Source organism: Pteronotus mesoamericanus, unplaced genomic scaffold, assembly GCF_021234165.1.
Source record: "Pteronotus mesoamericanus isolate MK-2021 breed Mesoamerican mustached bat unplaced genomic scaffold, CSHL_Meso_final contig_657, whole genome shotgun sequence".
Classification (NCBI taxonomy): domain Eukaryota; kingdom Metazoa; phylum Chordata; class Mammalia; order Chiroptera; family Mormoopidae; genus Pteronotus; species Pteronotus mesoamericanus.
In genome coordinates this window covers 2,930,626-2,958,460 of record NW_026555229.1, presented here as the reverse complement: position 1 = coordinate 2,958,460, position 27,835 = coordinate 2,930,626, and the positions used below count along the sequence as shown (strand labels likewise).

The following is a 27,835-nucleotide window of genomic DNA, read 5'->3' as shown; positions in this document are numbered from 1 at the left end:
AGGTCTGTCAATAAGGTTTTGTAACTTTCTCCATAAGGGTAATGAACATTTTTGTTGTATATGTGCCTGGGTTCCTGCAGATACATGTATATTACAACATATTCATAATATGCCATTTTCATAAATGGTAAGATTTTTGTTTGTTTTTTGTTTTGCATTTTTCTAATTAGTTATTGCTCAAAAGTAAAATTGTCCATTTCAACTTCAGTTGCATAATGTTATTTATATGTATTGTCAGCATATAAAAATACTTGCTTTAACAATAGCTATATTGCTTTTTTCTTGGCTGAAATTATTTTTCTGTACTTTTTCTCCATTTTTTCTTTTTCTTCTGTCTTTCTCTTTTATCTGTCTTATTAGAAATTTGATAATTTTATTAGTTTTTCAAAGAATAAGGCTATGATATAGTGTGATTTTCTATTTTTTAAATCTTTCAAAATTTATCTTCTTATGATTAGACAATGTGCTCATCCCCTCTTTTATTTATTTAATAACTTTAGCTCTATTAACTTTTGCTGAGAAAGATGAGGATTTAGCTTATATAACTAACTTCTCCCCTCTACTCTTTCAGGTACTTGATTGCTTTATGACATAAATATATTTGATAACTGATATGTATTATATTCATATTCATCAATTACATAAACTTATAATTATTAATAAATATATTTCAATATAAATATTTTAGAATATCTATTTATTATCATTGTAACTTTAAATAGTACATTTTAACTTCCATGTTTTGTTCTGTCAACTTTTGACAGTATTTCTTGATGCTCTGCTCTGTAAAATGAAGATGTTAATAGTGCTACCCTTTTATCTACTTCCCCTTTTAAGGCTCTACCATTTTCAGTAACCTTATCATTGATGTTATTTATATTTTGTTCTGCAATTCCACCTGAATCCTCTATGCTTTACTATAGAAAGTATCTGAATATTGAAAAGCAATAAAGAAGATTTACATAATTATGACATATCAAAGTCATTACTGTTGTGACAGGATCTAAGCTACAGTGATATTTTCTACATTGTAATTTAATGTCACAACTCCTAGGTCATTCAAGGAAGAATTTTCTTACCTTTAAGGTTAAACAATTTTTCCTTTATACTCCTTTAACTGCTTAAGACCATTTTATATTTCAGATTACTTCATATTTGGACTTGAGTTTCTTATTCAGCTTTTTTTGTGTCCAAGTTTTTAAATTTCTTCATCACAGTCACACAATTTTTTAAACTTTTCTATCTAATGTAAGCTCTTCCTCCTCTAGGTTGTCTACATGAGTCTCATTCTTAGACTTTTCATTATTGCTCTCTGAGTTTGATCTACTTTCTCTGGATCCTGTGGCTTCCTTTTCTGTTTGAATTGAAACCTTAAATAATTCCATTAGGAAGGTGAATGCATGGAAGTTACTGTTTCTGAGTTCCTGTGTGAGGACTTCTTTTTAATATCTAGGCATTCAACGGACACTCCAAATAAGAGCAGTTGCAGTTTTGGTATTCAGTGATTGAGAAAATTAATAAGAACAGGAAGTTATTATGAATTCAATATGCTTAAAAAATAATTTGTTTTCAGTAATACTTGTTTTGAATGTAAATACTATTCAAAGAGTATCAGTAAATATGTGTATGACATACATGATTTATTCATCCTAGAAATCGAATAATGTCTATAACTTGTCATGGCCCTTAGTTTGGAAACTCAGTATATGATAAGAATGATTGTTACATTTTTAAAGTGTTATTTTAAAAAAAGAAGAGGAAAAGTATGTGAAAGAGATGGTCTGTGGCTCATAAACCTAAAATATTTACTATATTGCCCTTCTCAATAAAACCTGCCAATTACTGGATTCTCCCACTGGCTACACTTCCATGGGGTAAAAGAAGAGCAGCTCAGGACAGGGACTTTCAAAATACAAGACCCTCAGAGGCTATTCCTTGGGAATGGGACAAAGAGCTTAACCACCTCCTGAGGTTTTGGAGCTCAGGGGTTAGGAAAGATTGTGCCACCAATTCCAAAAAGACAACTTCATCATAAAACCATCAAAGCAAATGTGGGAGCCATAACACATCTACCTAACAAATAGAGCTCAAATGGGGTGACAAAGAAAAATGTCCCAAACAAAAGAACAATAGAAAACCCCATGAAAAGAATGAAAAGATAGATGAAGTGGAAGCAACCCAAATACCAGATGCAGAGTTTAAAATTATGATTACCAAGATGCTCAAGGACCTTAGGCAAAGAATGGATAATCTCAGTGAGAACTTAAATAGCTAGTAAGCATTAAAAAGGATATAGAAACAATAAGCAAGAATCAGTAGGAAATGAAGATTACAATATCTGAAATGAACTTACATGAAGGAATGAACAGTAGATTAGATGAAAAAGAGGATTAAATCAGTGAATTAGAGGACAAGATAACAGCATCCACCCAAAGAGAAAATGAAAAAGAAAAGAGACCTAAGAGAAAAAAGAAAAGTCTTAGGGACCTTCAGGACAACATCAAGCATAACACTATAGGATTTTCAAAGAAGAAGAGAGTGAGTAAGGGATAAAGAACCTATTTGAAGAAATAATGGCAGAAAACGTATCCAACCTGGTAAAGGAATAGGTCACACAAGTGCAGTAAGCACAGAGAGTCCCAAACAAAATGATCTCAAAGAGACCCACATGAAGACATACCATAATGAAAATGGCAAAAGGTCAATACAAAGAAAGAATTTTAAAGGTAGCAAGAGAGAGAGTCAGTTACATACAAGGGAGTAACCATAAGGCTGCCAGCTGATTTCTCAACAGAAACACTTCAGGCTAGAAGGAATAGGCAGGAAGTATTCAAAGTGGTGGAATTTAAGAATATGCAACTGAGATTAATCTACCTAGCAAGGCTATCATTTAAAATTGAAGGCCAAAGGAAAGAGCTTCCCAGACATAGGTACAATTTAAAATATGGCAATAAATAGGTATCTATCTATATAAACCTTAAATGTAAATGAATTAAATGCTCCAATCAAAGGACAAAGGGTACCCGAATGGATAAGAAAACATGACCCATATATATATACTCTCTACAAGAGACCCACCTCAGAACAAAAGATTTCCACAGCCTGAGAGTAAAGGGATGGAGGAAAATATTCTATGCAAATGGAAAAGAAAAACAAAAGCTGGAGTAGCAATACTTATATCAGACAAAATAGACTTCAAAACAAAAGCCAAAACAAGAGACAAAGAAGGTCACTACATAATACTAAAGTGATCAATCCAAGAAGCAAATATAACCCTTGTAAACATGTATACATCCAATACAGGAGCACCTAAATATATAGGAAAATATTAGTGGACTTTAAGGAAGAGATTGACAGCAATATAGTCATAGTAGGGGATTTTAACACCTCACTGTCATCAATGGATAGATTTTCCAAACAAAAAAATCAGTGAGGAAATAGTGACATTAAATGATACACTGGATCAAATGGATTTAAATGATTTTTACAGAACATTTCATCCCAAAGGAGAAGAATATACATTCTTCTCAAGTGCACCTGGATAATTCTCAAAGACAGACCACATGTTAGGTTGAAAAACAAGTTTTAACACATTCAAAGAGGTTGAAATCATATCATGCATTTTCTTGGATCACAATGTCATGCAATTAGAAATCAATCTCAATAAAAAGACTCAAAAACACTCAAATACACGGAGGCTAAATAACATGTTATTAAATAATTAATGGGTTATCAGTGAGATCAAGGAAGAAATTAAAAATTACCTGGAAACAAATGAAAATTAACACACAACAACACCAGATCTATGGGGCACAGGGACAGCAGTCCTGAGAGGTAAGTTCATAGCATTATGGTTCTACCTCAAGATGCAAGAATATCTCAAATAAACAATCTAACCCTACACCTAAAAGAATTAGGAAATCAACAAACAAAGCCCAGAGCAAGAAGAAGGAAGGAAATAATCAAGATCAGAACAGAAATAAATGACATAGAGACTTTTAAAAAATACAGAAGATAAATGAAACCAGGAGCTGGTTCTTTGAAAGGATAAACAAGATTGACTAGCCTGTAACCAGATTCATCAAAAACAAAAACAACAAAAAAAGAATATCCAAATAAATAAATTTAGAAATGAAAGAAGCAAAGTAACAACTGATATCACAGAAATACAAGGGATTGTAAGAAATTATTATGAATAATTACACTCCAAGAAATTGGACAACATGGGCAAAATGGATAAATTTCTAGAAACATAAAACCTTTCAAAACTGAACCAGGAAGAATCAGAAAACTTGAAGAGACTGACAACAACTAATGAAGTTGAAGCTGTATCCAAAAAAAACTCCCAGCAAACAAAAGTTCTAGACTAGATGGCTTCACAGACAAATTTTACTAATCATTCAAAAAAAGAACTAACACCTCTCCTTCTCAAACTTTTCCAACAAATTCAAGAGAAGGGAAAACTTTCAAGCTCTTTTTACAAGGCCAGTATTTCTAACTTCAAAACCAGATAAAGATACAACAACAAAAGAAAATTATAGGCCATTATAACTGATAACCATAGATGCTAAAATCCTCAACAAAATATTAGCAAACCAGATACAGCAATGCACTAAAAAGATAACACACCATGATCAAGTTGGATTTATCCCAGGGATGCAAGGTTGGTACAATATTCTCATATCAACAAATATGATACATCACATAAACAAAAAGACAGATAAAAATCACATGACCGTATTAATAGATGCAGAAAAAGCATTTGATAAAATCCAGCATCGATTTATGATAAAAGCTCTTAGCAAAGTGGGACTAGAGAGATTATACCTCAACATAATAAAAGCCATATATGGAAATCCTACAACCAACATCCTTCTCAGTGGACAAAAACTAAAAGCATTTCCCTTAAGATCAAGACCAAGACAAGAAGTCTGCTTTCACCATATTATTTAACGTAGTAGTGGAAGACCTAGTCACAGCATCAGACAAGAAAAAGAAATAAAAGGCATCCAAATTGGAAAGGAGGAAGTAGAAGTGTCATTATTCACAGATGACATGATTTTGTACATAGAAAATCCTAAAGACTCCACAAAAAACCTACTAGACTTAATGAATGAATTTGGCAAGATAGCAGGACACAAAATCAATAGTCAGCAATTGATGGTATTTTTATACACCAGTAAGAGCTATCAAAAACAGAAACTAAAAAAAAAAAAAAATCCTATTTACTATTGCAACAACAAAAAATAAGGTACCTAGGAATAAATTTAATGGAGGAGGTAAAAGTCCTGTGCTAGGGAAAGGACATTGAAGAAAGAAATTGAGGAAGATACAAATAAGTGGAAACATATACTATGTTCATGAATTAGGAGAATTAACATCATTAAAACATCCACACTATCCAAAGCAGTCTGTATGTTCAATGCAATAAAATACGAATGGCATATTTCACAGATCTAGAACAAATATTCCAAAAATTTATAGGGGACCCAAAAAAGACCCTGAATAGCATAAGCAATCCTGAGAAAGAAGAACAAAGTTGCAGGTATCACAATACCTGATATCAAACTATACTATACTGTAATCAAAACACCATGGTACTGGCATAAGAACAGACATATAAATCAATGGAACAGAACAGAGAGCCCAGAAATAAACCCACACCTTTATGGTTAATAAATATTTGACAAAGAAGGCAAGAGCATTCAATGGAGCAAAGACAATCTCTTCAATAAATGGTACTGGGCAAACTGGACTGGCACTTGCAAAAAAATGAAAGTAGACCACCAACTTACATCATACACAAGAATAAACTCAAAATGGGTAAAAGACCTAAATGTAAGTCAAGAAACCATAAAAATCCTAGAAGAAAACATAGGCAGTAAAATCTCATATATCATGTAGTAATATTTTTGCCAATACACCTCCTAGGGCTAGGGAAGCAAAGGAGAAAACAAATGGGAGTGCATCAAATTAAAAATTTTATTCACAGCTAAAGAAACCATCAGCAAGATGAAAATGGAACCCACTGTGTGGGAGAACATATTTGCCAATGATACATCTGATAAGGGCTTAAACTTTAAAATATACAAAGATTAATACAGCTCAACACCAGGAAGAAAAACAATCCAATTAAAAAATGAGGAAAGGACTTAAATAGACATTTTTTCAAGGGAGACATACAGATGGCTCATAGACATATGAAAAAATGCTCAACGTCACTAATCATTAGAGAGATGCAAATTAAAACCACAATGAGATACCACTTAACATCTGTCAGAATGGCTACCATCAATAAGTCAACACACAGCAAGTGTTGGCGAGGATGTGCAGAAAAGGGAACCCTGCATTGCATTGCTGGTGGTAATGCCTACTGGTGCAGCCAATGTGGAAAACAGTGTGGAGTATCCTGAAAAAATTAAAATAGAACTCCTTTTGGCCCAGTGATTCCACTTCTGGGAATATATCCTAAGAATCACAAAACACCAATACAAAAAAACATATACACCCCTATATTTATAGCAGCACTATTTACAATAGACAAGGTTGGAAACAGCATAAATGCCCATCAGTAGATGAGTGGATAAAAAGGCTGTGGTACATTATTACAATGGAGTACTATGCAGCAGTAAAAGAGAAGGAACTGTTAGGTTTTGCAAGAGCATGGATGGACCTGGAGAATATTATGCCAAGTGAAATAAGCCAGTCAATGAAAGACAAATACCATACGACCTCACTTGTATGTGGAATCTAATGAACACAATAAACTAACGAACAAAATAGAAACAGAAGCATAGGTACATGAAACAGATTCACAGCTGCCAGAGGGGTGGGGGAGGCTGGATGAAAGAAGGTCAAGGGATTAGCCAAAGAACTTTTATGTATGACCCATGGACATGAATGACAGTATGGGGATTGACTGAGGGAGGGGTGTGGGTAGAGCTGTGTGGAGGTGAGCAAAGGGAGAAAAAGAGGAACAACTATAATAACAAACAATAAAAATAAAATTATTTTAAAAAGAAAATTAACATTGATAGAATACTATTAATTAACCAATAGGGCTTTTTAAAATTTGGCCAATTTTCCCACTGTTGTCCTTTTTCTGTCCTACGGTTACATTTGGGACACTACATTGATTGCATTTAATTGTCATGTCTCCTTCAATCTGTTATTGTTCCTAAGTCTTTTGTTCTTTTTCATGACCTGGACACTTTTGAAGGGCCCAGACCAGTTATCATATAGGCTGTCCCTTAAATTGGGTTTCTCTGATGTTTTCCAGTAATTAAATTGAAGTTTTATGTATTCCGTCAAAATATCACAAAAATGGTGTATTTTCCTCAGGGCTTTATATCTGATACCTTATGTTAATACATCTACTAAGGTTCATTTTTAAAAATTTTTAAAATTCAATTTACTGGGGTGACATTGGTTAATAAGATGATGTATGTTTCAAGTGTACAGTTCTATGATACTTCATCTGTATATTACATTGTGTGCCCACCATCCAAAATTAAATCTTGTGTCACCATTTGACCCCTCTTTGCCCTTCACTACCCCTACACATGGATGGATCTTGAGAAAGTCATGCTAAATGAAACTAATGTTAATTTTGATAACAAAGATAAAATGGTGCCTGCCAGGTTTCTTCTTTGTAAAAGTTTCTACTTTTGTCTTTGTAACTAATGAATGTCTTTTTGGAAATAATTTGAGGTGATCCAAACACCTTTTTCTGTTATCATACTCTCACATGATAATTTTAGCATCCATCAATTGTCTTAACTACAATTACTACTGAGGTGTTGCCTAATGGCAGTTTTCTATGTCTATTCTTCTACATTTATGAATTGTTATTCTGTGAGGAACAGGCTGTTCCTTCTCTCCCATGGATTTATTTAGGCAATTATTTATTTGTATAAGATGACTTCTGGATACTTATTTTATTCTGTGGGTTATAATCCAATGCTACCATTATTTCTTTTGTTCAAATTGTCTCAGCTTTGGCTTTTGGGAGCTCCTTCAGGTTGGCTCCTATGTTCTCCTGACATGCCTCTAATTTTTTGAGCACTTCCTTACTTTCTGGTACCAGATGTTCTGGACTCATCCTGTGTGTGTGTCGGGGGGGGGGGGGGTTTCTGATCTGCCTCTGGCATTTCTCCAAAGAGCCCTGATTCCTTTTATTAGAGAATGGCATTTAGAAACCAAGATCTGAGTGCTCATTAATACTGGAGTGCCATTGCTTCCAGGTCTGCTAAGTAGACAGTATTATATTTTATCTATGGATGCATATATCACCCATATATATATATTTCTATATCTATCCATCTGTACATATATTTTAAAACATGTGTTATATTAATACCTCCAATTCTAATCCAGTTCCACAAGGTTTATTCTAACCTCTCCCTTTTCTTATTGGAATCACTTTTCGTAACATAAAACATAAATTCTTTATAATTTGTTTAACCAATCCTCATTTGATAGGCATTTGGATTGCTTTTAGTTGTTGGCTGTTAAAAAGAGTATTGTAGTGATAATATTTGTACATATATCTTAAAGAGATTGTATGTGTGTGTGTATATATATACATATATGTATATATATATGAAAATATGTCTAGCAATGGGTTTCTTGGTCTAAGAAAATGAACATTTAAGATTTTTATAGCTATTTCTAAACTATCCTCTAGAATACTGTTTGCATCTTTTAAAATTATTTTCTTAAGTGTATGTTTCTTGAAAGCAATCCTAGCCTGTTTGCTAATGTCATTAGCTCTTTAACTTTTTCCTGTCACCATTAAGATGTACTTCTGATGGGATCCAGAGGTCCCACTATACTCACTGGTTTTTAGTTTTTGCTTTAATCTGGTTACATTGATTAATGCAGTCATTATTCTCCAGCCCAGAGTCTTCCAACATTGTTGTAATTTTTATTCATAGACATTTCTCCAGTCTCATTATCCTTCAACAGCTTTAGTCAAATGGTAGACATTTATGCTGATTTCTTTATAACCTAGTTAAAGTTTCATTGCCCTGACTAAACTGGGGATATTTCTCTTTATATTAAAATCTGCTCTTAGCTTAGAGACATCTTCACTCTTTGCAAAATGGCTGTGTTTTCCTCCTAGGCAGTTTTCAGACTGTTCTTGTTAATAGCAACAATTAAAGTGCCCCTCCTCTTATTGGTTGTACTCAGTAATTCAAATAGTTCCCCATTAACTGATGATCATTTCTCTCTGAATTATAAGAGGCAGAGTTGGTTCAGAGTTTGCCTTACTCTATTTCACTCTTACATTTCTTTTCTGGCTTCCACTAGAAATTCCTCTGTTATTACAGTCTCTAGTGGATAATAACCTATCTCTCCCTTGTATTATTCATTCTAAACTGAACACTTAAAGCAATGAGGATATTATTTGAATGTATTTAACAGCATAAAGTAATAGACATAATCTATAGGGAATTTGCTACAATAAATAATGATAATTGAGGCTAAGCATTTAGGGTACAGATTGTAAGTGGCAGTGAATGGGCTTATATAATACCTGCAGAGTTAAACATTTATCAAAGCTTATTGTGTATTCAGTGGATTTAGAATCCACTGAAATGGATTCTAAAAAAGCAGACATGGTTCCTTCTCTTTGACAATTGCTCCAGTCTGCCATTTGAGCAGGAGGCAGAGCTAAATGATGATAGCATGGTTGTCTATTGCTGTTACAGGAGTTACCTAATAGCTGGGAGAGACCAGAGAAGGGGGAGCCCCAATGTCTTTACTTTAAGGAGTCAGTGAAGACCTCAGAAAGGAGGCCATTGATCTAGGCTATGAAGAATGAAGAAAAGAGGAAGAAGGGTATTCCAGACAAAGATTAAAAACTCAAAATAACAGAGCCATGGAATAATGTGGTTGTCAGGGAATGATGGGGAGCTCTAATGTGGCCTAAAGTTGATCAGACTAGTATTTGAGAAACTCTTGTATAAGCAGGTATCATACAGAAAACATGGTATATTTGTTTTAAGGATTCGATCTGATTTTATTGATTTCTAAACTGGCAAAAAAGGCTAAATGCCCCCCTTGTGACTACTGTGGGTTGTTTTTGTTTTTTTTTTTGAAAAAAAAATGTGCTTTTTTTTTCTGTGTGGCTAAGGACTCAGGCACATGATCCTTACTCTTACCTCTTGGAGGATACTACCAGTGACTCCAAAAAGGAAAATTGGTGCTGACTTTATTCTAATTGTGGGCACATGAGAATATGAACAAATTATAAAATCACATGAACAACAGAATGTAGAGATTAGTCACACTTGATCAGAGCTCAGCTAATACTGTGGTGTCAGTCTTCTGAGGCAACTGCCCCAGACCCCAACTCAAGGAGGCAAAATGTAATGGAAAGGCGCTGGTTTGGGGGAGGGTTAATAATGGGATGACTTCCTCGATACTAAGTTATGAAAAGTTTTAATGACTTATCATGATAGAACTCTGGGGAAGCACAAGTAGAAGCCAAAATTACCCAACAAATCACCATTGAATGCCCAGGTGACTCAACTTAGAGGTGGCTATCAGTTTGGAAAGTGAGGGATAGGACCATGTCTATAAGCCTTGTTTGTATAGCACTTTACATAAGATTAAGAAAATGTTGGTTGTCCCCATTAAAAAATGGGAGGGGGGAGTAGGGCAACCATTATTTGGGGGGAAATATACAGAAACAGGATGAAAGAGGGAGATGCTAGTCCTGGAGAAGGAGTCAAAGAAGGTGAGAATCAAAATGTATAAGTGCTAAGCAACAAAGAGAGCAGGAAGAAGGGCTGGAAGGTTGCTTTGAGCACATTGGTATCTGGAACCCAGAAAATCCTGTGTCAGCCACTCACCCCCCTTTACAGCTCTGTGTCTCTCCCAGCCTTTCAAAATGTTTTACTTGGAATTATGGCTTCAGATGATAGCTTTCCCTTGACTCTGGATATATATATTCTGTCCACTCAGAGTCTTTGCTTATATGTCTTGTATGTCATTTCAAGCTTATCGTGCCCCAAATCAAATTCTAAGCTTTGCCTTCCCCTCCTCTCTTCCCTTCTCCCATTCTTCCATACTTCCTTCTTCAACATCGTTTGTCTTTCTGTGCTCAAGCTAAAAACTTAGCCTTTTTATCCCCTCTCCATATCCAATCCATCAGCAAATCCTGTCAGCTCTACCTTTGAAATACCCCAGAAGCCCAACCACTCCCACCACTCTGCTGCTACAACCCTCATCCACATTGCTATAATCCTTTGCCTCAATGATTACTATCTACTTCTACCTACTTTCCTTGCTTTCACCTTTGCCCTTTTCTTCCCTCTAGTTTCTTTTTAGCTCAGTAGCTAGAGTGATGCTTTTAAAAAGTGAATTGGGTCATAATCAGAACCATCTAGTGGTTTTCTCTGAAATTCAGGGTAAAAACCAAAGTCCTTACAGTGGCCAATAGAGCCCTATGTAATCTGGCTGGCCCTGCTCCACTCTGACCTCATGTCCTAACTGCTTTCCCTTTTGCTCATTCAGGGGCAGCCACACAGGCCCCATCGCTGTTCTTCACATTCATCAGTTTCAGACCTGTCTTGGGCCTTTGCCTTTACTGTACCCTGTACCTGGATTTTTTTTCCCATGGTTATCCATTGATTTCTCTCTACCTCCCTCTGCTCAAATGTTACCTTTTTGGTGAGGCTTATTTAAAAAGCATACCACACCCATTGGTTCTATTATCCTCTACCCTGCCTATCTCCCCCATTGACCTCCACCACAGTTACACTAAACGTAAACTCCATTAGGGCTAGGGCCTGTTTTCTGTTTTGTTCATTGCCATAACCTAGAGTGTATAATATTGCCTGGCATAGTAGGTGCTTAGTAAATATTTGTTGTAAATGAATGAATCCTAGAAATTCTAGCCACCAGGTGCTTAGATTAAGAAGGATGCTATTTATTTTTTGTCTGTTATGTTGTTGTTTGTCTATTTTGTTTTTAAAATGCCAAGTAGTTAGGAAACTAAGGGAAATGACTGTCATTTATATCTTAGTGTTAATTCAATGATATTATCTATTTATAATTTAAAGCTGAGATTAGTCTCATTGAAGAAAGATTTTTTTGACAAAATGAGGTTTTGGACCTTGATTTCTTTTTTTTACTGTTGATTTTAGAGAGAGAGAGAGGAAGGTGGGGGAGAGAGGGAGAGAAACCAATTTGTTGTTCTTGCCATTTACGCATTCATTAGTTGATTCTTGTATGTGTCCTGACCAGTTATCAAACGAGCAACCTTGACGTTTTGGGATGAGACTATCCCAAAGGATGAGACCTGAGCTATCCGGACAGGGTGGGTCTTGGTTTTTCTTAACTTATCTTTGGTGTTTCTCTTGTAACTATTTTGTTTCTTTTCTTCCTGGTATTGTTGCAGAGCTTCAGCAAGTTAAATTGAATCTATCAGAGTCTATTCCTTTTTCTCTACCACTCATTTTCTAAGTTCACACCCTTACTGTAAATCTAGTTTCTAAACTTACTTTTTGATTAACTGTAATGGCCTTTTTTTTCCTCTGACCTTTTTCTCCTCAATTTCTCACCAACACCTGCTTTCATTGATCAGCATCTCTTTGAAACTCTTATTCTTGGTTACTTAAGACTACATTTCTGAGTTCTCCTTCTCTGCAACCCCTTTTCCTTTTGACATTTATTTATAGACATTTCTTAAGGTTTGTCCTTAAGAAGCCTCAAGAGTTTTTACAGCATCAACTATCAGCTCAGTATATTGTACAGGGTGGGGCAAAAGTAGGTTTACAGTTGTTTGTATGGAAAATGATAAATTAATAAGTGGTAATACAAGAATAAACTCTGTGTTTCATGTACTCATAGCTGTAAACCTACTTTTGTCCCACCCTGTACATGACTCTCAAGCCTGCTCTCTCTTACATCCCAAGCACCAGTTCTTCATCTTCAGCTGCTCTCTAGACAAGGCTCCTTTGAATCATATCTATGAGATGCCAGGGAGCCTGACTATAGGACACTAGGGGCATTGGCACCCTCTGGTGGAGAGAGTAGAAAGTCATTTTTAAGTATCTGCTTGCTTAAAGATGGGACCTGACAGCAGATGTTGCAATGAAGATGCATTTGTTGAACATCTACTAAATGCTCTCTGTTCAAACATATGCAATTTTCTAATAAACTCTATAGTACATCTCTTGAGCTAGCAATACTATCTATTAGATCTCTCTTTGGGACCTGTCAATTTCTTACTAGACCATTTATTTGCAACTAACAGGATTTGGGTTATAAGAACTCTTCAGCATGATTTTAAGGCAGGAAATTGCTCTCTGATAGATGTTGTGAAGGATATAATGAAATACAGAATCAGCCTTAAGGAACTTAACAGTTTAACTGGGAAACAAGTCATGTGCTCTGGGGAAGAGGTAAATCCCAAGGTATAGCAATGTCATAGGAGATGTCATTAGGCACTTGGATTCCAATAAATTGAATAGATCCTGAGTGTAGAGAAGGTTGAATTTACTGTAGGGATGTTGATATGTTCAAGAATGACTTCATGAAGAAGGCAGGGCTTCAATTTATCTTTGGAAAAGTATTTCCAAAATTTCTAGAACTCTAGTTCTCATTTTTACCATGTTAAGAAAACCATCTGTATTGTTATTTCTTCATGCTTTACATTGATACTTCTTTTTGGTAAATGTATTTTGCTTTGTCTAAATCAGGAGTGTCCAAACTTTTGGTGGCTCTGGGCCACACTGGAAGAATATGAGTTGTCTTTGGCCACACATTAAATACATAAAAAGTAATGAAAACTGATGGGCAAAATATATATATATTTTTTTTTAAGTAAATTTATGATTTTGTGTTGGGCCACATTCATAGCCATCCTAGGCTGCATGTGGCCTGTGGGCCACAAGTTGGACACCACTGTCTCAATCCAGGAAATCACAGATTTAATGAGCTTCTGTGTTTGCTATATATTTGTTTCTCTAATATATATATGAAACAAAGGAAGTCCTCATTATATGGAGATAATTACAGTATGTCCTCACTTAATCATTGATAGAGTCTGTGACTTGAAGAGAAACTATGTATAATGAAACCAGTCTTACCATAGGCTAGTTTATTTAAACAAGAGTTAAATACCTAAGGCATCTCATCAATGTTATAATAAAATGACATTGAACAAAATGACGTTATTGACAGAAAGACCATGTAAAGGGAATCAATCTATCTAAAAAGAGAATCAGTCATTTATATTAACTTTTGATATAAAAGCTTGATTATGATTTTAGTTTGCATATGAAACTAAAAGTTATGAAAAAAAGTATTTCATTGTATACTTAACAAATTATATGCTATTGCAACTAAGAACAATTTGAATGAACAAAATATTATTTAATTGAATACTATTTTTTGATAAAATAATTTAACTTTAGTGGCACAATCATAAATAGTAAAAGACTTCAAAATAGACCTCTCTTGACCTTTTAATATTCAAATTATTTTATGAGCAACCTATTTAGTTATCATCCTTGTGAGTTTTCTCTTGTTTAGTTAACTATCTAATTCTTTTAAATCCTTGTTAGTGGATTTTCATGTGATCTGAGCAGTTTTCAGACCTTTTTTTTAGTCTCATGAAATTCTGCTTCTTTTGCTCAGATTTGTAACTTGGCTTTCCAATAGATTTATACTGATTTTGCCTTATATTGGAGAAATTGAAAACATTATTGATTTGATTAGTGAGGATATTGTAAAGTGGAAGGATTACTTAAGTCAGTTCTCAATTCAACAGTGAATATTTTGGTGTTAGGATGACTCTTGTTTTCCTATGCATTCTTGAAGTCTAGGACAGCCTTCTGAAATTTTTATACTGAAGAACACTCTTTAGTTTGACCAACTTCTTAGCCTATTCTTCTGTAGGACCCCTCTCTCCACAAAAGATACCACCTCTAATGTAGGTCAGTAGTATAGGTAAAAGAAACTTCAGGTTTTCCTTTTTAAAATTTATTACTTGATTTTTTGATACTTTACCCAAGTAGGGCTAAAAGTCTTATCACATATTTCTATTATATAAATGCTATTGAAGTATAAAGTATGGTTTATGGTAAGTTCAAGGATAGATTTTCCCCTCCTATTTAAAACTAAAAGTGACTTTATTGACACCCTTTCTTGAAAAGAAAACAAAGACAGTAGTTAACTTTGTTTTTTAAAATTAATCCCTTTCCTTCCTTTTTGTGAATTTGTAGACTTATAAGGCAAACATAATATGTTTTTGATAAGTAACTGATTTAAGCCAAAATGGGATATAGTTTTTCCAAAGATAGGCTTGTTAGGTTTACTTAAAGAAAGTTTATGAATTTACTTTAATTAATGTTGTTTTCAATATGAAAATAAATTTAAAATGTTGAATAATAAAGTTATTAAAATTTTCTTATGTCAAAGCAATATGAATAAAATTATAGCCCAAGACAAAATTGTATATAAAACTTTGAAAGAAGTTATTTTTTTACTGAGTAACATAGTCAGGCTCACATAGATAATTATAAAATTAATATATGTGTGTTGGTTTCATGATGACTTTAGTAGACTTATAAATGAATTTTAATTTCAATTGATTTGACACTAAAAATAGAGTTTATTTATAGAGTTCATGTTCTTGATTCTTCTTTAAAAATACTTCCTCATATAAATATGATGAAAATGGCAACCCCTGTATATCCCACTTTAAAAATAGATAATGGACTCAACAAAATGATCATGGCCTCACTTTATACAACCAAAAGACCTATAACAGTTACTAATGGGACAGCTCGGTCACTCTGCATCATATTTGTGGAGCATCCTAGAGACATCTTGTAGACCTACCTCCCTAGTGTTCCACAGAACCCCATTTGAGAAATCCTGCTCTAGGGACTAAAATAATGTGAACCTCTATGCAAAATTATTAACCTAAATTTTTTCAGTCTGAATACCACCTAAATTCATGTCACTCATACCTTGGGGAATACTGCCTAAAGGACAAGTAAGGTCTGGATATGTTTAAAAGAGGAAAAAGGGAATACCAAATGAGGAAGATAATTAGAGCAAAGGCCAGTAGGGTAGGGGATTCTCTAAAAAGTAGAACTGGCTGACACCAATAAAGAATTCATTGACACCATGGAGGCCTGAATTTAGGGGAAGGGAACTGTGGAAGAAAATGGTCTTGAATATCCACTAAGATTTTGAGAGGTGAGTCAAACTGATGAAATTGATTGAGAGAAGATGAATCTGGCAGGGTGGGAAGAATCTAGATGTAGACATGCAAGTACAGATATTGTGGTAACTTATGCAAGTGGAAATGAGAGCCAGAACTAGAATTGTGGTAGCATAAATGAAGAAATGGGATGAGTATGGAACACATGGTGAATAGAGTTGATGGTGTTTGGTATCAACCTGATAATGAGCATATTTCCACTAATGGTTATGGTACTTCCATTCTCAGAGAGATTAAAAATGTGGAATTGGGTGATTTTTTTTTAAGTGCTGCTAGGCTGAGCTTTTTTCTGAGACTCAACAGCCAGCCCTTTCCTGGTCTTGTCTTCTGACAGTGTTCCTATCATTTCATAAAGGAATACAGACCTAGCAGTGTCAGGTCTTTTTAAGAAAAGCTAGAAATCTAGGTACTTTATGATATGTTTCCATTTTAAATATTAACAACTCACTTTTTTGGTTAACAAAACACACTGTGGACTGGAATTGTTTGCTAATTTGCAGCCTCTGTCTGCAGTTGTGTGTGCTGCTGTCTACAATCACCTTGAAATGTATCCTGAGCCAAAAGGTACTAGCCTCCTTTAGAAGCCCCTCTGTGTAATTCCTATTAGGAAGCTCATAGAAAGGCTTTTTGTGGTAGCTAATATTTTCCTTTTGTTGGAATGTTGATTTGAGAGTTACAAGCCTTTCTCTGCTTCTTCCCAGCCAGGTCTCTAGACAAACTTTATAACTTTGCTGATTGCTCTGGACTCCACCTGATATTTGCTCTAAATGCACTGCGTCGTAATCCCAATAACTCCTGGAACAGTTCTAGTGCCTTGAGTCTGTTGAAGTACAGTGCCAGCAAAAAGTACAACATTTCTTGGGAACTTGGTAATGGTAAGTAAGGATGTTATTTCCTCTAATTGACAAGATAAAGGGAGAAATATTAGTGTGGGATAATAGTCTCAATCTGACCATCTCTAGTATACTAGCTCAGAAAACACTTGGGGTATTTAGCCACTGAGTTGATTTTTCAAATAGTAAAAGACCAAATAGTGAAGAGCAGCAGATTTAGGGAATCCACACCATTTGCATCTATAGTTGTACTTATCTCTACTTACCTATTCTGAATCCAGGGAAAGTGTCATATGTGACTTGTATCTAACAAATTGATGCTAAACCACATACAACCTGTCTGCACAGCCTATGCTGTATTTTACAGTGTGTGGCACACTGGTCCTACAAGATGGTCTTTATAATAATTCAAAAAACTTGGTGAAATATATTTGGGGACTTCTTTACAATATGTACCTCTTGGAGGTTCACAATTCACATTATCATATAAAAGACTCTGAGAAGTCCTGCTGCAATGTAATCTGTATAACATTTTTTAACCCAGCATTTCTTAAGCCATTTAACTAGGATTTCTCTCAGGGATGCACAACACATAGATCACATAGGTCCCATGCTGAGAAGAGACCCATGCTTGGTTTAATGCTCTGCCCCTGCTGTCTTGAAATTCTCAATTTTTAAGAGGACCCACATTTTCATTTTTTACAGAGCTCAGTCTTATTTAGTCATCGAAGTGTGTGTGTGTGTGTGTGTGTGTGTGTGTGTGTGATCTGTTATCATCCCATGCAACAATATTCCATGGAACACACTTTAGAGAAATATTGCCTAAATTCAACTGTTCTTCCTAATGATATATATGTATATATGGTATATAGATGATATTCTGTAGATTCCATGACTCTAATATTATTGAGGCAATTAATACAGGTTTTAGTTAAAATTATGGATAGTATCAATTTGAAAATATTCTGATTCTCTAATTAAAAGACATTTTGATAAACCTTAGAACAAGAAAATTGAGTCGAACAAACCAAGACTTCTCTTAAAATTACTGTAACAAACTGATATCAGCATTTTTGTCCATGGCATTGTATATCCATAGCCAACCCACATCTGTTTGGAGTGTGCACACATACATATGCTCTTGTGAATTTATTGAACACTAGAATTTGAAGTCCTCATAATAAGACTGGAAGGAATGAGGGCCTTATGAGAATGTGTCCTGTTGCTATTAGCTGGAATGTAGCTCTCTTACTCTTCTTTTCTCTCTGCCTAACCAGGAATGGGAGAAATTTAGGGAGAGTTAGGGACCAGATGGAGACCCACTGAGCTGAACTGAAGATGCCTTTGCTGTAGGGTGAAGTATTGGGGTAGCCTGAGGCTTTTCATCTTCCCAGACTGCCTGGGTATCAATCATACATTCTATGACAAAAGCAAGAGTGGTGTGGTGAGCTTTAAACTAGGAAAATTAGTACGTAGTAGGCAAAGCCTTTTACTGATCTCTCCCCTTCCCATCTTCTATTTCATACTCCTTGATGTTCTTTGGTATTTTATGCTGTCTACTCATGACTACTCATCTAAAGTAACCCTACTGCAATATCAGACTCCACACAGCTTAGCTCTCTTCCCCAGAGCAAAATATTCTTTAAACAGTGCATTTCCCAAACAACGCATTACAACTGTCATGAAGGACCAATTACAAATAATACTTAAAGTGGGTGAGTATAAGACAGTAAGGAGAGATAGGGCCTCTGGTGAACTGAAGAATATAGGCTCTGCTTTAAAAAGGCTCTATTTATTTGTTGTCTCTTTAAAATATTGTGGTACCTAAATAAAATCGGTTTGTAAAAAATCTCAGCTAGTTGTAGATAAAACCAAAGCACTTAAAACTTACAAGTGATTGATGGGCATAATCCCTCCAGGGTTTTTTGGAGCTTGCTAAAACAAATCAATCTTTAATTGGGATAACTGGGGAGATTTGGTGGTAGGGGTGAGCAGGTAAAGAGAGTATATGCATCTTTCTATATATACCCATCTGTTCCAGACAACTGAGAGCCTGCCTTCTCATCCACCTCCTTCCCCCAATTATACTAAATAGTTTGGAGATGCAGCTAATTACATTTTAAAATGTTATTTAGTCATTTTAGCCACACAATTTTTGATTCCCATCATCATCTTTCTAAATGTCTCTTAAGGGTTAACAAAAACAAAGAATCATTTATGAGGAGAAAAGGCACAGTGACAGACAAGAAAATAAATAAGTATATAGATAAGAATAGATAAAGAATAACCAAATCTATGAATTTTAAAATTCAATGAAGTAGAAAATATTTGGTAATCTTTTTATGAACATTTCTATCCAGGTAGATATAGATGATTTTGAGTCTCTAGTCAAGACTAGACTTGGTCCTTCCCCTTTCCCTTTATTTTAAAAACTGCATTTCTGTTTTTTTGACATGACTAATAAATAGTCTGCCAAACTCAGTATACCTTTTAGGGTTTGAGGAAGATTTATTTTGCTGCTTCTTCTAATTCATTTTATTTTTCACCTTTATTATATACTTTTTAAAAAATAATCCAAAAACGTTATTAATCTATAACCTAATTAGAGGATGCCAGATGAGAATCAATATTGTACAGAAAGTTGTACAGAATTTTTTACATAGAAAACTTTACATCTATACCATATACATTTTATCCATCTGAAAAATTTTTCTGCATCCACTGTTAATATGGAATGCTTGACGATCTTGTCAATTTTTTTAACCATCAGATCACAATTCACAGTATGAATATATTTCCAGTAAATCTAACCTCCCCAAACCATGCCAAAGTTGTTACTTTAATATATTCACACACACAAAAAAGAAAGTGATAGTAACCTAGATTCATTTAGCAGTGATTCAAGTTTGGGTCCATGAAGAGCCATTCTATTTTAATGGCTCTTATTATATTTTTTCCATTACCATTTACTCCCCTTATACCTCCCTCCCCCAGCAATCACAAAAACTACTGATAGTTTTTCTTGTGCTAGAATTATATCTCTTAAGATATCTTGTGTAGTCTGCTCTCAACTGTTGTGTTGTATATTCAGAGCCTTCCCCCTAAAAAATTATCTGTGTGGACATCCTCTTGGCCTGGAATAGTCTCTCCAAACTTCTACCTATTTTCTTCTTTGTAAACTTATCTTTTTTGGACAGAGGTAATAGTTTAATCATTATACCCAGATTTAGGGAGAGGCAGTAGAACTTGTCAGTCCTTTTATTACTCATCCTCCCATATAACCACATCCTATTAACAAATAATTTATCTGTAGAGCAAATCTAGTACTAGAAAAGCCAAAGCAGACATTTCTTTGGTTATTTCTCTGAAAATAGCAAAACTTAAAGTGGGTAACTTTTTGTTTTTCCCTTTTTTGAAATCAATGTATGGTGTACCCTGTAGACCACAAGAGCAAGATATACCCTGTATGTAGAGGTAAAAATTACAAAAGTTTAGGACGTCAAAATCTGTGAAAGAATTACTTTTTAATACAAGGTTTTTAACTACATTTTGTAGGTATAAAATGTTTTCTTAAGAGTCATAAATTGTAAACTCTGTATTTTCTTAATGCCAGGTGATTATTGTAATTATTTGCATTTCTATTAATCACTGGTGAATCTAAATTAAGAAAGAACTGGAGGGATTTGGAAGCTGATAATCGGACATTGGAAGTACACTTTAGTCCAACAGTGTTCCAGGGACATGGTGCCATGGTGTTTGTTGTTTAGAAGGTCATTCTTAACAAAAATCCTCTGAAAAATAATGCAGCATCTCTAACTGAGTTGTACATTATAAATTGCTCCCCAAATTAAGTACATTCCCTAAATAAATCTTCCCACTTCTGTGATCAAATAAAAGCTACTATAATTACTTAATTAGTGTCATATATTCACCTGACCTATATACGTACCAATTATTCTCTTACGATTTTAGTTCTATGATTGAGTTCCCTGGAATCCGATGTCTACTGAGTTAGTTCATAAAATCAGATTTCTGATCTTATAAAATTTAGCTCCTTAGAGATGATTATTCTGGAAATTCAGTTTTATTTAGTCATTTATTCACTCGTGTAATTATTAACCTTTCATTTTGTGATTATGTGAATTAATGCATGATGTACTTATATGTAACCATTTATATATTTCAATTGTATATATCTGTGTATATATAACAGTTACAACATTGGAAAGGCCAAACATGGTTGAGCCATTGTCTTCAAACACATCGCCAATTGCTTATGAGGCTAAGTCATAGCCCAGCACTTTAGGGAACTATATTTTCATAGTATATAAGTTTTATTTTTTTTTCCTTTTTGTTTATTTATTTACTTTTTAAATACATTTGTCTCTGCCTCCCCCCCCACCACTTTCCCTTGCCCCCTCCCTCCTTCCCTCCCTCAGCTCTTCCCCTTTGGTTTTGTCCATGAGTCCTTGCTATATGTTCCTTGACTTTCCCCTTCCCTTCCCTTTCCCTGCCCCCCCCCACTTCCCTCTTGTCTCTGTTGATTTCTTTTCCTTTCAGTGTTGCTGGTCATATTTTCCTTGCATCTTTGCATTGTTGGTTAGGTTCCGCTTATAGGTGAGATCATATGGTATTTGTCTTTCGCCCCCTGGCTTATTTCGCTTAGCATTATGCTCTCCAGTTCCATCCATGCTGTCACAAAGTTTAGTAGTTCTTTTTTTCTTTCTGCTGCGTAGTATTCCATTGTGTATATGTACCATATTTTTTGATCCAATCGTCTACTGATGGGCATTTAGGTTGCTTCCAACACTTGGCTATTATAAATCGTGCTACTATGAACATTGGGGTGCATAGGTTCTTTTGTATTGGCATTTTGGTGTTCCTAGGGTATAGTCCCAGCAGGGGAATCACAGGATTAAAAGGCAGTTCCATTTTCAGCTTTCTGAGGATATTCCACACTGCTTTCCATAGTGGCTGCACCAGTCTGCATTCCCACCAACAGTGGACTAGGGTTCCCTTTTCTCCACAGCCTCGCCAGCACCTGCTGTTTGATCTGTTTATGATGGCCATTCTGACCGGTGTGAGGTGGTACCTCATGGTGGTTTTGATCTGCATTTCTCTGATGGATAGTGATGCTGAGCATCCTTTCAAGTGCCTCTGGGCCCTCTGTATCTCCTCCTTGGAAAAGCATCTGCCCAGGTCCTTTGCCCATTTTTTTATTGGATCATTTGTCTTCTTGGAGTGGAGTCGAGTGAGTTCTTTGTATATCTTGGAGATCAAACCTCTATCTGATGTGTCATTAGCAAATATATTTTCCCATAGAGTTGGCTCCCTTTTCATTTTGCTGATGTTTTCTTTAGCCGTGCAGAAGCTTCTTATTTTGATGAGGTCCCACTTGTTTATTCTTTCCTTTATGTCCCTTGCTTTAGGAGACATATCAGTGAAAAAATTGCTGCATGGGATATCTGAGAGTTTCCTGCCAATGTTCTCCTCTAGGACTTCGATGGTGTTGCGACTTATATTTAAGTCTTTTATCCATCTTGAGTTTATTTTTGTGTATGGTGTCAGCTGATGATCCAATTTCAATTTTTTGCATGTAGCCATCCAGCTCTCCCAACACCATTTGTTGAAGAGGCTGTTATTGCTCCATTTTATGCTTCTGCCCCCTTTGTCAAATATTAGATGTCCATAGAGACCTGGGCTTATTTCTGGGCTTTCTATTCTGTTCCACTGGTCTATGGGTCTGTTCTTGTGCCAGTACCAGATTGTTTTGAGTATAGTAGCTTTGTAGTAGAGTTTGATGTCCGGTATTGTGATCCCTCCTACTTTGTGTTTCTTTCTCAAAATTTCTGTGGCTATTTGGGGTCATTTATGGTGCCATATAAATTTTTGAAATGTTTGTTCTATTTCTGTGAAATACGTCATTGGTATCTTAATAGGGGTTGCATTGAATCTATAAATTGCTTTGGGTAGTATGGACATTTTGAGGATATTAATTCTTCCAATCCATGAGCACGGTATATGCTTCCATTTATTTGTGTCTTCCTTAATTTCTTTTTTCAATGTTGTATAGTTTTCTGCATACAGGTCTTTTGTGTCTTTGGTTAAATTTATGCCTAGATACTTTATATTTTTTCTTGCTATATTGAATGGTATTTTTTTTCTGATTTCTTCTTCTTCTATTGCATTGCTGGTATACAAAAACACCTTTGATTTCTGAATGTTGACTTTGTATCCTGCTGTTTTGCCAAATTCACTTATTAGGTTGAGGAGTTTTTTGGTAGAGTCTACAGGGTTCTCTATGTACACTATCATGTCATCTGCAAACAATGATAGTTTTACTTCCTCCTTTCCTATTTGGATGCCTTTTATCTCTTTCTCTTGTCTGACTACTGTGGCTAGGACTTCCAATACGATGTTGAAAAGAAGCGGTGAGAGCGGACATCCTTGTCGTGTTCCCGATCTTAGTGGGAAAGCTTTCAGTTTTTGCCCGTTGAGTATGATATTAGCTGTAGGTTTTTCATATATGGCCTTTATTACGTTGAGGAATGCCCCATTTATTCCTATTTTGCTGAGTGTTTTGATCATAAATGGGTGCTGTACCTTATCAAATGCTTTTTCTGTGTCTATCGAGATATTCATGTGGTTTTTGTCTTTTCTTTGATTTCTGTGATGTATCACGTTTACTGATTTGCGTATATTGAACCATCCCTGCATCCCTGGGATGAATCCCACTTGATCATGGTGGATAATCTTTTGAATGTATTGCTGGATGCAGTTTGCCAATATTTTGTTGAGGATTTTAGCATCTATGTTCATCAGCAAAATTGGCCTGTAGTTTTCTTTCTTTGTATGGTCTTTATCTGGTTTTGGGATCAGGGTGATACTGGCCTCATAGAAGGAGTCTGGGAGTCTTCCCTCCTCTTGGATTTTTTGGAATAATCTGAGAAGGACATGGGTTAGCTCTTCCTTAATGTTTTGTAAAATTCTCCTGGGAAACCGTCTGGCCCTGGGCTTTTGTGTGCTGGGAGTTTCTTGATTACTGCTTCAATTTCCCCAGCTGTTAGTGGTCTGTTCAAGCTTTCTGTTTCTTCCTCCTTCAGTGTTGGAAGATTATACTTTTCTAAAAATTTGTCCATTTCATCAAGATTTTAAAATTTCTTGGCATTTAATTGTTCACAATAGTTTCTGATGATCATTTGTGTTTCTGTGGTATCAGTTGTTATTTCTCCTTTTTCATTTCTGATATTATTTATTTGGGTCCTCTCCCTTTTTTTCTTGAGTCTGCTTAAAGACTTGTCGATTTTATTTATCTTTTCAAAGAACCAGCTTCTGGACTGGTTAATCCTCTGAATTGTTCTTTTTGTCTCTAAGTCATTCAGTTCTGCTCTAATCTTGACTATTTCCTTCCTTCTACTTGCTCTGGGATTTATTTGTTGTTGTTTCTCCAGTTCTTGAAGTTGTAGTGTTAGGTCTTTTATTTGAAATGTTTCTATCTTTTTTAGGTAAGCCTGTATTGCTATGAACTTCCCTCTCAGGACCACCTTTGTTGTGTCCCATAGGTTTTGGCCAGTTGTCTGTTCATTTTCATTTGTTTCCAGAAATTTTTTGATTTCTTCTCTTATCTCATTATTGACCCATTCATTGTTTAATAGTGTACTGTTCAGTCTCCATGAGTTTGCAAGTTTTTGACGTTTCTCTTTGAGGTTGATTTCGAGTTTCAAGGCCTTGTGGTCCGAGAAAAAGTTTGGTATTATTTCAATTTTCCTGAATTTGCTGAGGCTTGCTTTGTGTCCTATCATGTGGTCTATCTTTGAAAAACTGCCATGAGCATTTGAAAAGAATGTATATTTTTCTTCTTTGGGATGTAAGGTTCTATATATATCAGTTAAGTCTCTTTGATTCAGTGTGTCTTTCAGCGCCACGATATGTTTATTAATGTTTTGTTTGGAAGATCTGTCCATTTTTGACAGTGGGGTGTTGAAATCCCCTACTATCAGTGTGTTGCTGTCTATATCTTTTTTGAAGTCATCCAACAATTTCCTTATAAACTTGGGGGTTCCTATATTGGGAGCATATAAGTTTACAATGTTGATGTCTTCTTGATAGATTCTTCCTTTAAGTATGATAAAGTGCCCTTCTGGGTCTCTCTTTATGGCCTTTGTTTTGAAATCTACTTTGTCTGATACAACTATGGCAACGCCAGCCTTTTTCTCATGTCCATTTGCTTGGAATATTATTTTCCATCCCTTTACTTTCGATCTGTGTAGGTCTCTTGCTCTGAGGTGGGTCTCTTGTAGGCAGCATATGTGTGGGTCATGTTTTCTTATCTATTCAGCTACCCTGTGTCTTTTGATTGGGGCATTTAGTCCATTCACATTGAGAGATATTACTGATAGAAACTTACTCATCTTTTCTCTTGTACCTGTGTTCCTCTCTGTCTCATTCTTTTCCTTCATCTGCTTAAACCAGTCCCCTTAGCATATCTTGGAGTGCTGGTTTGGTAGAGATGTATTCTTTTAGCCTTCTTTTGTCTGGGAAACTCCGTATTTCTCCTTCTATTTTAATGGAGAGCCTTGCTGGGTAGATCAACCTTGGCTGTAGGCCCTTGCTTTTCATGGCTTGGAATATTTGTTGCCATTCCCTTCTGGCTTGTAGTGTTTCTGTTGAGAAGTCAGCTCCTAGGCGTATTGGGGCCCCCTTGTATGTTACTTTCTCCTTCTCCCTTGCTGCCTTGAGGATTCTCTCTTTGTCTGTGACATTTGCCATTTTAATGATGATGTGTCTTGGAGTGGACCTCCTTGGGTCCCTCTTGAGTGGGGTCCTCTGTGCCTCCTGGATCCATGAGAGCCTTTCTCTCCTCAAATTAGGGAAATTTTCCATCATTACTTTTTCGAGGAGGTTCTCTATTCCTTGCTCCTCTTCTTCTCCTTCTGGGATCCCTATTATACGGATATTACTGCGTTTCAGGTTGTCCTGCATTTCCCTAAATGCCTCTTCATTCTTTTTGAGCCATTTTTCCATTTCTTGTTCTTTCTGGGAGCTTTTTTTCTACATTGTCCTCCATCTCACTGATTCGATCCTCGGCTTCATCCAGCCTGCTTTGGATTCCTTCTACTGTGTTCTTCAATTCAGAAATGGTATTCTTCATATCCTCTTGTGTCTTCTTGATAGTTTCTATGTCCTTTTCCAGGTTGATATAGTTTGCTGTAAGATCCTGATAGTTTCTCTGCAGTTTCTCATAGTTCTCTTTGAGCTGGCTGAGCTCATTGAGCTTCCTTAGAACCATTGTTTTAAATTCCATATCTGATAGTTCCCTTGCCTCTATTTCATTTAGCTCTCTTTGTGGGGAGTCCCCTTTTCCACTCATTTGGGGGGAACTTCTTTTTCTTCCCATTTTTGTGAGAGTCTGTTAAGTATTTTTGTCCTTTACTTTTCTTTCTGGGCTTGCCTCTAATGATGTCAGTTGTTCACCCTATAGGGACTTGGGTTGTTTGTTTGAGCCTTTCAGGAGTCTAATGCCTGTGTCTGACTCCTGCTTGGAGCAGCTCTGTGACCTCTTCGGTCAGCGCTGGGCTATTTTTTGGGATCTCTCTGCGCTCTCACGTGGGCTCCTTGAGCGCGTTCCCAGCGCGGCAGGGTCCCCCACCTGCCTGGGCTCGCATGTGCTTGCCCCAGACCGGGGACTTATTCGTGACCTCGCGTACTCATCTGGCCTCCCTGGCACCCGAGCTTCGCGGCACTGGTCAGTTTAGGGTCTTCTATTGTGTATTTTCCCCGCTTTTGGCTCTTTGGGTGCGTTGCTTGCCCTCTCCAAATGGGGACTACGGAAATGGGAGGAAATCAGCTCTAGGACTCTCCGGTTATTCCTGTTTCTGGTCTCTCCTCCAGGGACTCTGGGCAGCTCTGCTAATTTTGTGGGCCGCTCCACAATCGCAGTGGGCAGGTCAATTTACGCCTGCCCTTGCTGCTCTGCGCACTCCCTCGCAGGCCGTTTGGGTGCCAGTCCGTGTGAGGCCTTGCCGGCTGGTGCAAGCGTTCGCCAGCCCGCGTGGGTCACACACACGCTCGCCAACCCTCGCCGGTCACTGGGCACAAGTGTGCGCGCCTGTCTGGGTGTTTTGGGGGTGTCTGTGTGTGCTTTTCGGCTTTTGGCTTTTTGGGGGTGTGGCCTCTTCCCACACAATGGAGACTACGGCAAGGAGAAGGAGTCGGGACTCCCGTTCTTTCCCCAATGCCTCCGTTTCTAGTCTCCCCTCAGGGGCCTCTGGGCAGTTCTGTAACCCCTTCGGCCAAGGATCCACCCCCTGTGCAGACTGCGTTTCAATCGCAGGCAGTCTGGTTCATGAGCGCCCCGCTTCTGCCTCTTTGGGGTCGCGCCTTTCCAGGCCACAATGGAGACTACCGAACGGGGAAAGAGTTGGGACTTCCCGGTTCCTCCTCCGTTCTTTCCCCAACGTCTCCGTCTTCATTCTCTCCTCAAGGCTCTCCCATCCAGTCTGCACTCAGTCCCGCAGCTCACATGCACAAACTGTGTGCAGAGCGGGCAAAAGGCAGGTTAATTGATTCCTGTATGCCTGAGCGAGATGGTAGCTGCAGAGTGGGAAGTGCGTTATCACCCGGGCTCCACCAGTCGCCGTGTCAGTTCTCTTCACAAAGTTTTCCTCACCATTCTTTTCCCAGACACCAGCCCACCCTGCTGCCGTCTCTACCCAGCGATCAAGGAGGGTGGCTGCCGCTGCAACTTTTGCGTTTG

General features: G+C 36.6%; 1 protein-coding gene across 3 annotated transcripts in view; it reads left to right on the top strand.

Moving 5' to 3' along the window:
• The window catches only part of HPSE2 (heparanase 2 (inactive)), a 650,239-nt gene that overhangs the window by 371,707 nt on the left and 250,697 nt on the right, over positions 1-27,835 (top strand). The window contains exon 4 of one of the 3 annotated variants that reach the window (XM_054581332.1): positions 16,948-17,121. The exons of the other annotated variants lie outside the window; for them this stretch is intronic. Within the exon in view, the coding sequence (XP_054437307.1) occupies positions 16,948-17,121 (174 nt within the window). The remainder of the gene's footprint in view (positions 1-16,947; positions 17,122-27,835) is intronic. 3 annotated transcript variants of the gene reach the window in all.